The 12,965-nt window shown below is 26.8% G+C and overlaps 2 protein-coding genes across 3 annotated transcripts in view; one reads left to right on the top strand and one right to left on the bottom strand.

Moving 5' to 3' along the window:
* LOC101513551 (adenine DNA glycosylase) overlaps window positions 1–397 on the bottom strand; it is a 4,595-nt gene extending 4,198 nt beyond the window's left edge. The window contains exon 1 of one of the 2 annotated variants that reach the window (XM_004510669.4): window positions 1–397. This exon is cut by the window's left edge and continues 230 nt beyond it. In XM_004510669.4, the coding sequence (XP_004510726.1) occupies window positions 1–187 (187 nt within the window). In that variant the 5' untranslated portion in view covers window positions 188–397. The other variant, XM_004510668.4, reaches the window with a different exon arrangement.
* A 6,854-nt stretch (window positions 398–7,251) lies between these two features.
* LOC101513225 (glyoxylate/succinic semialdehyde reductase 1) lies at window positions 7,252–12,316 on the top strand. Its single transcript, XM_004510667.4, has 8 exons — window positions 7,252–7,416; window positions 8,076–8,186; window positions 8,277–8,375; window positions 9,125–9,226; window positions 10,704–10,819; window positions 11,048–11,126; window positions 11,207–11,377; window positions 12,078–12,316. Exons 1-8 carry the CDS (start codon window positions 7,312–7,314, stop codon window positions 12,147–12,149), a joined length of 855 nt encoding a protein of 284 aa, XP_004510724.1. The 5' UTR covers window positions 7,252–7,311; the 3' UTR covers window positions 12,150–12,316.
* Window positions 12,317–12,965: the final 649 nt, after the last annotated feature.

The following is a 12,965-nucleotide window of genomic DNA, read 5'->3' as shown; positions in this document are numbered from 1 at the left end:
CTCTTAATTTGTGGGTCTCATCTTTGGAGAAGGACATGGAATCCTCTATGTCTTCCATTTCCACCAAAGTTCGTGTCTTTTTTATGACCCTATTAACGTTACTCCTTTCTGTCTTGTTCTTCTTTTGATTCTTCTCCGACATTTTCATGTTGGAAACGATTGGTGATATTGGTAAACTCAGAAACATAAAAAAATGGTTTATCCAACGTTGGTTGCGTTCAACTCATAGGTATAAAAAAAGCGGCACTTTGCTTTCACTTGTATAAATTTGAAATATCCAAAACACCCAAACACCAATTCACTCTTTTGCAAGTGAAACGAATTCACTATGGTTTTAACTAATTTTTATAATTTTTCTACTCCTATTCCTTTTGTATTTCTGTTTTCTTCGACATATGTTTGATTGAGAGATAAAAAAAAAAAAAGTAAAAATAATTTAGGAGATGAGAAATAGTATAAGAAGAGAGAAAAATAAATTAAATTGGATGCTTTGTTTTGTATAAATAAAAAGAATATGAGAATAGTATGAGAGAGAGAGAATTTCGCCTTTTCTCTTTTTTTAATTGGTTAAATATAAATTGAGAAAATAACAAAAGTATATTTAATTTTCAAAAAATTGAAAGTTTTAATTTATTTATATGTTTCCATTTACTTGTGTTGTGCTACAAAACATATGTCCATCTAAGTAAAAAAAAAAACAAAAACATTGTCCATCCTAATTAAGATGTTTTGAGTAAAATAAATGATAGTTTTAATTTAATTTTTAAAGATAGTATGTATGAAGTTATTTAAACAATACAACTAACACTCATATTTTTTGTACAAGTGTTTGAAAATTAATAATATTGTAAACTACATAATTAGGACAAATACTATGGATTTAAGGATTATTTGACGGATATAAATTAATAGAGATATAATATGATATAAAGTTGAATAAAGATAAAATAAAATAAGATAGTGACAGAATAAACATTATTATATTTTGTCTTGGATATATGTATTTTAGTTATTATTTTGTCATGTATAATGTATTTAATATACATTTCATCGTGACATAATATAATGAATATTATATTTAATTAACAAAATTACCTGTGAAATATTATATATTATTTTTTAAAAATTAATTTATTATATTTTAAATGTTATAAATTAACAAAAATATACTAAAATATTAAATAAGTAATAAAATAATTTTATATTTAAAACTATCTATTGACACTATTAAATAAATAATTTTTTAAAAAATATAATCAAATTATTTTATTTTGTTTGTTAGAATATAAATAATAATATGATATATATTATACGTAAATAGAAAAAATACCCTTGTAAACAAATTATATTTATTTTAAAATTTCAATATATTTTCATATTTTTATAATTTTGAATACTAGTTTATTAAATTATATAAAAAAGACAAAACTACCCTTGTCATAAAATTATAAATATTTAATTATTAATATTTCATTTTTAAGTTTAATATCATATTTTATTAATTATTTTTATATTTTAGATTATATTTTATAAATTATTATTATAGTTATATTTTAATTTTATATTTTAATTTTATATTTTAAATTATATTTTTATAAAGGTATTTAGTAAATTATTATTCTTATCATATCATGTTAATTTCTAATCCAGCTCATATTCATGATAAAATTCAATTAGACATATATGATATGATAAAGCTTTGATTAATTTATCATAAGATAATATTGATTTATCAATTACTAAATTCAGACATAATATGATAATTTATTCTTATGTTATCCATCAAACGGGTCTTTATTGTTTTTATTAATCCTTTGATATTACAGAGAAAGATGATGTAGACACAACATCCAAACATTTTTTTCTTAGCCGAATAATGAATGACAACTATATTTTAATATATATATATATATATATATATATATATATATATTGTATTGTAAATATATAATTATTTTTTATTATAAAATAGATAAAATGAAAATGTAAAATTTGAGTATTTAGATTGAGAAGAATATTAAAATTTTAAATATGTCAACATAAAATAAAAATGATTTTTTTCATTTATAAACATCATTTATTTTTTTTATATGTTTATACAATTTAAATTTTAGTTCTCTTGCACCATTGTTACTCCTTAATGGTTTTAGTTGAAAAATTATTCAAAATTATTTTTGTTGAATAACCTGTGAGCATTTGCACTAATAATGATATATTGTTTGTTGATGTGATACATTCAAATGTATTGTAAACTTGAAAATAAATAGTTGATATCAAATAACTCTGTTTAAAACTAAATTGATAGTGCAAATGCAAGATCCTAATAAATTATCATCTCAACTATCAATTTACCTAAAATTAGTTGCAACACCATAAAAATATCAATATTAATAAAATGAAAAATAACAATAGCAATAAATAGAGGTTGAAGAAAATCATTTATTCATTAGTAATATTATTTCTTATGACCGCCGCTCCTCCTCCCTTTTGATCTCTATAATCACTTCTTATTTTTTTCACCAACTTTGGTTCAATAATCACCTCTCTAAATCGTTTTTTTTTTAATTTTTTTTATTTTGTATTTATCTAAATAAGTGTTTCCCACACATATTTAATTTATCTTTTGTGTTTTTTCGTAGTTTTGTCGTCTCAATGCAATGTTGGGTTAGCGTGTTCATCGTCTTGGTAACGGGTTTTATTTTCAATCTTGTTATGTTTTATTTTTCTATCTTGTTGTAGTGTTTTTTGGTTCAGATTAACTTCGATCAAGTACAAATTCAATTAATAATTTTGGCGTCATCAATATGACAACTTCGGAGGATGGATATTTCGGACACCTCAATTTTATATTTGTTGATTTTATCACACTTGTAGACGTTTTGTCGTTGTGTGCTATTATTAACCTGAGTGATGTGAATCTGTTCGCAGATTCATCATTTTTTATTTTAGCAATTTTGAATTGTAAGGTTTTGATATAATTTTTATCAATTTGAATAAATGAATATCGTGTTTTGGTCCAAAAATTATATTCAGAAGTTGAAGAGAACCAAACTCCTCTAAGATCAAATAACCTATTTATTTATATCGATAAAATGAAGTTATTCTTTAAATAACAAGATATTGAATCATTATAATACTTTTATAAATATAATTAATTTATTTATATGATTGTCTTTGTCAACATGTATTAGCATAACATATAAAAATAAATTAATTTTATTCGTGAAAATAGAACTGTGTTATAATATAATTTTTTTTTAAATGTAAATAAGTGTATAATTTCTTAACACTATCATACATAATTATGTAAAAAAAAAAATCTGTATTTTATCATTTTGTGTAACAAAAATAAATCAATCATAATATTTTAAATTAAGGTATTTTATACAATAATGTTCTATAGATGTGTAAGGTTGGTAGAGTTTTATTTATTTATTAGGGATATAACATTTCGTTATAAGTAATGAATATATATTTGAATTAAGATAATTTAATTAAGGGACACCAAAGAATTTTAAAAATATATTTCATATGTAAAATTGAAAAAATTATCTTAACTACTAATTTATTTATTTTTGTCTATACAAAATATGTTTCGATTAATAGTGATATTAATTATTTCATTATTTTATGAAACAAGATTAAATGTAAAATAATAACTGATTTTAAATTTCGAAATAGTGTTACATGTGAATTAATTTGTCGAAACATTGTATATTTTTAAAGTAAGTTTCTATTTTTTTTTTATCAAATTACTTGATAAATAATATTATTTATTAAAAAAAATCAAAATTTTTAAAGAATGCAATATCGTTGATCAATTTTTTATATATAAAAAACAACAAAAACAATTAAGTTCACATTACTTAAAATTTTAATATTTTATTATGGTGAGTGAGATGTGAGATGATTTTAAATTTTCTGACATTAAATTGATTAAACATGAAGCAACTATGTTTGAATGTAGTATCAAATTTATAGATAAAAATAATTCATTTTTATAATTTGAGGACTTAAGCTATATGTTGATATAAAGAATATATGAAGTACGATGAAAATTTAATAGAATTAATTAAATAGCTTTTTTATAATTTAGTACATGTTTAATAACTTTCTTATAAAAATTTAGAATTTTTTAACATATGATAAATTAAATACAGATTTTTAAATTTTTAGTGCTTAAAAATTCATATTTAATTTATCACTTGTTAAATTTTATATAATTTAGGACATTACTGAAAAAGTAATTCAAAAATTTGAAGGATATACAATAATTGGTTTAAAATCAAGGACAAAAAATAAAAATGAAAATTTATAAAAGACTATAAATTAATTGACGAATTTTTTATAAGGAGTAAAAATAAAATAGTAAAATTTTATTGAGAATAAAAATTTATTCAATATTAAAATAAAAGAGAACTACAAATACCTGAATTGTTTTTGACATGTAATTTAGTTTTTCAAATTCAAAGTATGTACCTTTGAAATGTATAGACATGCCTTGATTTAAAGTTTTGGCTTTGGTGTCCAATAAAATATCTTAAAACACAACATTTGGGATGAGATAACATTAATATGACATTTTGTTACCAAATCATGTACAAGGATATGTAATGTTAGAAATAGAGAAGTAGTATTTCTAAAATAAATTAGGAGCAATGAAAGTTGACTCGAGTGGAAGGTAAGTAGAATTATTTTTATGAGAAACTTTTGTGTGTAGGTTTTCAATAAATGTATAATATGTGAGATGTAAAAGCTAAATTGAAAAATAAAAAGTGTTGGATGAATTACAATATGAAGAATGTCAGATAAATGTGTGATGTGTTCATTCAATAGAGTTTGTTGATCCTAATAGAAGCAACACTTATTTTCTATTTTTCTTAGCCTTTTTTTCTTTACTTATTAATAGGGATGATTTAAGACCATTTTTTCCCTTATAAAACCATCCATCGAACTTATTTTTTCTCCTTTTATTAAAATAAGTAATTTTTAAATTTTTTTAATTTTATTTTGTGATTTTGTCGTCTAAGTGTGACGTTATTGTGTTCATTGTCTTAATGTGTCATTTTTTTGTTCTCATCTCGTTGTAGTGTTTTTGTTTGTTTCAAGACTACACTTTGTGTGTTTGTTGAAATGTTTGAAAATGACTCACTTAGTCAATACTATATTTGGAGGAAGAAGCTTATGAAAGTTATTACCAATTTCAACATTATCTTTGTCTTACACGTGTCTTGCTACTAGTAGTTGAATTGGTCATGTTAAAGACCACTTATAATCGTTATGAACAAACAACAACAAATATCTTTTTCTTCTGAAGATAGATGATATTAAAGACTATATATCTTGCATTACTTTTGATCGTTAATCATATTTGAAAGGAATTAGTTTGGTTGATATGATTAAGTTTTATGTTAGATGATTTCTCATTGATTTTTGAAATACTTATATATATTGTTAGTGCTTTTTGTTGATATCAAAATATAGATAAAGAATACCCCAACATATGAACAATTTGATTGTATTATTCTCATCATTTTGAATGAAATTTATTTTCCAATAAAAAAGAAAAATGAAAGATTATTTATTCGTCTTACTCATTTGCTTGCATATACATTTTGAGAACTTCCATCCCTAAGGAGTTGTTGGTTTTACTATTTTCTTTTTCTTCTGTTATAAAAACAAAAAACAAAAAGCAAGAGTATTGATATTAAGATAATTTATTTGAACTAAAATGTATAGCTCGTGCTAATTAATAAGTTTTCTATGAGCATTTATTAAAAATAAATAAAAAATAAAAAATAAAACTATTCAGTGACAATTTTTTATTTTTACAATTCCAAATTAAAAATATTTTATTTCCTTTCAAGAACTTTCAAGATTTATTTTATTTTTTTTTCTTTAACAAGTAGCTTTAGGATATTATATGATCAACTACTTAGATTGGACTTAATGCAACTATATAATTTGCATTTGCAATGTCCCACATTTTAAATATTTAATAAAGATGGCACAAATTATCTTTATATTTGTAAGTATATTTTTATTTTAAAAAATCTACGTTAAAATTTAGATTGTTGAATTTCTATCGAATTATCCACATGTGACTAACATATTGTTGTAAAGTTGTGACGATACACAACTCAAATACACTTAGATTTATGTTGTTTATGGGTTGAGTCTATCCGACCAACCTGATGAACTCAATTCAGATCAATCCAATAAAGTAGTTTAGGTTGAGTGATCGGATTATTCTAATTTATAAAATAAATAATCATACATCAAAATTGGATATTAAGTAAACTCATGTGACCATCACTTGATGCTTGCAAATACTTTATAATGAATTTTATGACTTTGATATTCTTATTAATTATATGTTTATATATTTAATGGTAAAGAAATAGTGAAAAAAGATTACACCATATTTTTGTAAAAATAAATAAAGTTGAGTTAATTTCTTAAAAAGAACACAATGGTCTATCTTTCACCATCATATTTTTTAAAAAGAAATAATTTTTTTTTTACATAATTTAAGACTCACTCAACCCAAAGCCCAAAAATGATTAATTTGATTCGATCCAACCTAAATTATAATATTGATTTATTTAAGAAATCCAACCTCAAATTCCCTGCATGATTCGGGTTGCAACTTTAGCTAAACTCAACTGATCCATAGACCGCCCGACACATATTCTTCTAACTTGATAATTTGGTGACACAAAATTTTCTTTATTAATACTCGATTTGATCACTGTACCAAAAAAAAAAAAACTTAATTTGATCATAGACTTTATTTTTTTCTACACAAATGCAGCTAGTAAATATATGATCCATCAAAATAATGGTAAAATATGACTAACATTACAACAACAAAAATTTATACTTTTGTCATATAATTATTAAACTTTTGTTTAATTTTTTTCTCTCAAACAATACTAGGTATGTTCCTCAAAAAAATTTATCTTAAATAAGATAAGTTGGACACTTCGACTTATTTTCTGTCTTTAAATTGTTTTCTTTTTTTTTTTTTTTGAGGAAATTAAAATGCTTATATTCTAGACCCAAAAAATGCTTATACTAATCAGGTATTGATGAAGTATAAATAAATATTAAAATTTTCCATTTTCTTACCAAAACAATCATGACAAAAAAATCGATTTTTGTTTTGTTTTTTTCCACATTATTATTGCTGATATATGATTTTTCATTGATATTGATATTGATATTGATGAATATTAATATTTTTATTTATGTTATATAGAAAGGGTCTACTCTTTGTTGAGAGGAAGAAGAGAACAGTGAGAGAGAAAGATGGAGATTGGGTTTTTGGGTTTGGGGATTATGGGCAAAGCTATGGCAATCAATCTGCTACGCCATGGCTTCAAACTCACTGTTTGGAACAGAACTCTCTCTAAGGTAAGTACTACCTAACCTACTTTCTCCTTTTACTCTTTAGTTTTCAATATCATGCTCAATTTGGGATAAAGTAGCGACCCTTTTCTGGTTTTACACTTGTTCTAATTTTCAGCTATTGTGTGAGTATGTAAATCTTAGGAAACAAACACATACACACTCAGATATGACACTGCCACGTAGACACTAATAATAATTTGAGAGTGTGATTAAATATAATACATGTATCCGTGTTGGACACGGACTATACCTTCAATCTGAAGTGTGAGTGCTGCTAGATAGTGTAGGGAGGTCCTAGGTCTATGATGTGGTTTCATCATTGTTTGCATTTTATGAAGCAGCTTAGCTTAGCCTTCTATTTGGATTTATGTTTTGTTTTTAACAATATTTGTGTTGTTTAGATAGTACCCTTTTGGAAGATTTTATCTGGAGTTGATTTGGAGATTTTTTTTATATATATAAGTAGTTGTGTAAAATGTTTTAAAAAGCTTACAAAAAGAAGTTACGATATGTCCATAGGTCGTTTTCAGCTACTTATGTGATTTCCGCCCACCCTCGAGTTTTATTTTCAGTGAAATGAAATTTTGAGAATGCAAATAGCTTTTCAATGTGCATATGCAGATGAAAATAACTTTTGTGTCTTTTGGAACCTCTAATTGTAGTGTGATGAACTGGTGGAGCATGGGGCCTCAGTTGGAGAAACACCTGCGGCTGTAGTCAAGAAATGCAAGTATACAATTGCAATGTTATCTGATCCTTCAGCCGCTTTGTCGGTCAGTGGCTGCGTAATTTGTCTTTGTCATGGATGATGAAACTTATTTATTTTCTCACACTTAAATTCCGTTTCGTGTTGAATTTTTTAGGTTGTGTTTGATAAGGATGGTGTTCTTGAACAAATTAATGGAAAAGGTTATATTGACATGTCAACAGTTGATGCTGAGACATCTATCAAGATATCTGAGGTTGGTATTCTCTGATGTTGCTAAAATGTATTTCCCCTTCATTAAAAAATTAAATTTCATTTTCTTGTGATTTATGTAAAATCTAGTCATGTCTTAGGCTACTTTTCTAAAATTTTCTAATTGTTCAATGTGATTAAAGAGTAAATGAAAAAGAGACTGCAATCGCAAATGTTGCAGGACATCTTTTTCATATTGCACAAGGCATTTTCCTGTGAAAATCACTTTTTCTCTTGCTTTTCCTAGATTGAAATGACTATAGCTTGTAATTTACTTGATCAAGATTCTTAAGTTTTATTATTAAGCATGAAGTAAGCATTGCGGATCCTTCATGTGATTGCAGTCATTATTTTGAATTTGGCCGTTGAAAATTTCTGTTTTTTAAGGAAGTTTAGTTTGCTGAGAAGTCTGTAGTACTGGAATTTATGTTTGGATGAGGAATACTTTAAGTATGAAGTTAATCTTTACTAATTTTGTAAGCGAGAATTGAAAGACTATGTATAACATTATTTTCAGATTCTCGCCGTAGAATGTTTGAATATATGCTATTTTGTTCAAAAAGAAAAAAAAAATGTATATGTTTATCCACTACTTCTCTTTGACTATGTTTTGCATGTATGGTTCAAAGGTTCACTGTAGTATCTTTCTATGCTTATCCATGCTATAAGCATAAGCTGGTCGTTTGCATTTTACATAATAATCAACTTTACAAATGGAAATAAGACCTTACATATAAGATCTGATTTCTCCAGGCAATTAAAGAAAAAGGCGGTAACTTTCTTGAAGCTCCTGTTTCGGGTAGCAAGAAGCCTGCAGAAGATGGCCAACTAGTAATACTTGCTGCTGGGGATAAGGTATTTTTAAATGTAAAAGATGTAGATAAATGTTATCTTGCTTGCATCCTGCTCTGCTGCGCTTTTAACTATTTGAAGAGTTGAATTAATAAAAAAACGTTTCCGCTTATATGATATGATTGCTGGCTAGAAACTTTCAGAGTATAGGCATTCATAAGATACTTTTAGCATATAATCAACATTCTTTTCAAACGAATGAGTGTTTTATTATCGCCCTCCTTGTGCTGAATTTCAACTCTTTTATTGGAAAAATGGGCTGGCAAGGATTAAACCCTTGACCACTTAGTCATAGACACAATGACATCATAGCAAGAACCAACTCTCTGAAAAGCTTAAGCTGTTGGGCGATGACATGTAGAATGGTCTTATTTTACATGTTTGCAGTGACTATAATTGTGTTATTTGGAACATCGAGACATTCGTTTTATATTTGTCATAAACAATAGTATAGCTGATGATTGATTTGACACACTTGAATATGTATCTTCCTAGCTTCACATCAAAATTGAGTAAAACACCCTTTTTCTATTTTGAAAATGAAATCATAAGAAAAGAAAATTGAAGAAGCGGGGGAGTGAGGAATGTTGAAAGAATGCGTATGGTGCACTAACTATACTATTTGTATTTTGTTTAATTCCAGCCATTCGATTACATTTAAACTCTATATCATTTATTAGTTTATCTAAGAGTATACAGTTAAAATATCGACATTGTTTAAGTTGGTTCAATTCTCTAGCAATTACGGTAGCTATTTAGTTTTTGTTAGAGAGAAATGAAACAAGCAGTCTCACAAATCACAATTTAAAATCAGTGAGACAATGTTTTTTTTTGGGTTATTTTCTCTCTTGCAACGCATTTATGCGTGATAGTAGGAGATATTGAAAAATTATCAATTGTTCCTTTATTATATAGTAGTTATGTAGAAGTCTGTTAATCAATTTGCTGGCATTTGAAGTGTTCTACTTCACATAAGCAAGCTCTCATGATAAATGCTTAATTAAGTTGTTTATGGAAACGTCCCCTAAATGGGTTGCCAATAGTTCCATTGGGTTAGCACAGATGAGAGTTGTCTCTCATTAATCAGACTTTAAGTATCATGCTGTGGTAAGAAATTACAAGAAACGTGTGATAAAATCCCACGGTTTAAATTACACACCAAAGCTTAACCAAATTGACTAAACTGTAATGAATACAAAAACCACATTTTATCCTAATTACTGTACATGATTTTTTTTTATCCTATACAATGAATAGTGAATCAAGGCATTGTTTTACATACTTTCCAACTTCAGTTGTCCATTGAAATTGGTTACGTAGTTATGGCATTGTGTTTTTGTTGATACTGTTGCATGAATAAGTACTCTAATGCAGATTCCTTGTTATTAACTGCCCTTGTTTGAGGAAAATGAAAAACTACAAGCATGCATTGTATCTTCTTGTATAATAAATTTAAGTGGTTGATTCGTTTGATATATAGGCGTTCTATGAGGAAGCACTTCCAGCATTTGACGTACTCGGAAAGAAATCTTTCTTTCTTGGCGAGGTCGGAAATGGTGCAAAAATGAAACTTGTTGTCAACATGGTAATGGGAAGGTACTTTTCATCCATCCCCATTTTTATCTCCCACTTGTTTTTATATAAAAAACGGAATGGTGGATTGCTTGCAACTTCAATTTAGAACATTTTATGAATCAGCAAACAAGAAAAATTCATCCAGATTGCATATTAGTGTTCCGTATTTGGTTGAATGCCAGATTGCATGTCCTTAATATTTTCTGGCTTGTTCGGTAAATTAGTTATTTATTTCTCTCTCTGTTACAGTATGATGAATGCTTTCTCTGAGGGACTGACACTTGCTGAAAAAAGTGGCTTGAACGCCGGCACACTTCTTGATGTGTTGGTAAGTTACTGTGATGACGAGGATTCTTGTTGACGCCTTTCATTAACATTCTGAGAACATCTGGGATGTTTTTTATGCAGGATCTTGGTGCTATAAGTAACGCTATGTTTAAATTGAAAGGACCGTCAATGCTCAAGAACAGTTACGCCCCAGCATTTCCATTGAAGCATCAGCAGAAGGACATGAGATTGGCTCTTGCCCTTGGAGATGAAAATGCTGTTCCAATGCCTGTTGCAGCTGCAGCAAATGAGGTGATAATATGTGTGTGTGTGTGTGTGTGTATATATAAGTAGGGATCAAATTACATCTATGTCATCAAGATGCATCAAGTTTAATGAAAACTTGTCAATGGTGTAATTCCATATAACATTAATCTCAATGCATCTTGATGACATAAGAAACTAAAAACTAGTAGTATTTATCAGCCACTGAGTGGAAACTGAAAACTTCTAACTCACAATTTTGAGTATTGAACCAAAAGCATTCAAGAACTTGCTGACATAAAAAAGTGATTTTTGCTACTCCTAATTTGTAAAGAGTAAAATCCTGTAAAAGTATACAGCTTTATGTCTACCTTTTCTTGTAGATATTAGAAGAAACACATATTACTCATTGGTTGTTTAAATGTTGAGTGAGGATACAAAAAGTATTAACCAGTTATTAAAATTATTCAATTGTAGAAGATTAATTTTTTAACCTAGCATCAGTTCCTTAAGATGCATATGCTATATGGTGGTTCTATTTTCTGATAAAGAATGGATATTGTTGGTGGTGAATAATTCAAGTTCTCAAAATACTCCGGAAGTAGTTAAACTTTTTTTACCCATTTTTGGTGCATGTTGTGTCACTGTGAAAAACCAAACAAATAATGAAACTTTTTTTCTTCTATGTTCAATGACTCTACCATATATAAGCTTCATGAGATACTAAAGTTTCAAAATCTGTTTGTAGGCATTCAAGAAAGCCAGAAGCTTGGGGTTGGGAGACCTTGATTTTTCAGCTGTCCACGAGACATTGAAATGAAATCTCTTGATCATTTCATCTTGACATGATTACTTTCTAAATGATTGAACTATTGTTATGGTCAACAACAGCATGATGTAAACCATATATATATGAAATAGCTTTTTGAGCATAGTTCATTACTATAACATGTGCTCCCATTTCTATTGATCTTACTCTCATTTTCAGTCCCTCATCTTATTCTTCCTATAGTTTTTATTATATCAGCTATGAGTTGGGGGAGTAAGCATATATAATATAATCAGACATGAAAGAGTTTATCAGTAGGGTATTATTAGAAGATCATCTAATAAAACTTGCAGTGCTCTTCAGCTTAATTAATTAGTTTGGAAATTTAATATGCAGAAAATGTTTGAATTTAGGGTATTCGCCAATACTTCTCCGTGTGATTCATTACTGAGAACATACTTAAAACATTCGGTTATCTCTCAACCGTGTGATGTTGTATTGACATTTCTGTTTACATTTATCCTACACATTTACTCGTCTTAATAAGTAAAAAGGTTAATAAAAATTTTGTTTCCTATTTTTTAATATTAAATTAACTTTTGTCTACTGTTAATATAAGCCTTTCATATTTTATCATCTAAATATTTATTGTTGTATTAGTCAAATAGTTAAATGTGTTTTAAATCCTATTTAATTATAAGGAAGGGAAAATAAGGAGTAAACATTCACTTTGGTCTATGAAAATAGTACGCTATCAAATTAGTTTGTCGAAAACAAGAAATAATTTTAAAGTCCCTGAATTAATATTCTATTACACAGATTAGTCTTTGACAGATTAGTCCTTGACGTTAAAAGTCTTTCAATAAT

The sequence above is a fragment of the Cicer arietinum genome, chromosome 7 (genome assembly GCF_000331145.2).
Source record: "Cicer arietinum cultivar CDC Frontier isolate Library 1 chromosome 7, Cicar.CDCFrontier_v2.0, whole genome shotgun sequence".
Lineage (NCBI taxonomy): Eukaryota > Viridiplantae > Streptophyta > Magnoliopsida > Fabales > Fabaceae > Cicer > Cicer arietinum.
The sequence above is the reverse complement of the archived record's forward strand: the minus strand, read 5'-3'. Positions and strand labels throughout refer to the sequence as shown.

Coding starts and splice junctions, on each gene's coding strand:
- LOC101513225 (XM_004510667.4), top strand. CDS start 7,312: ATGGAGATTGGGTTTTTGGGTTTGGGGATTATGGGCAAAGCTATGGCA. Junction 7,417..8,075: donor GGAACAGAACTCTCTCTAAG/GTAAGTACTACC, acceptor CTCTAATTGTAG/TGTGATGAACTGGTGGAGCA. Junction 10,820..11,047: donor GTCAACATGGTAATGGGAAG/GTACTTTTCATC, acceptor TCTCTGTTACAG/TATGATGAATGCTTTCTCTG.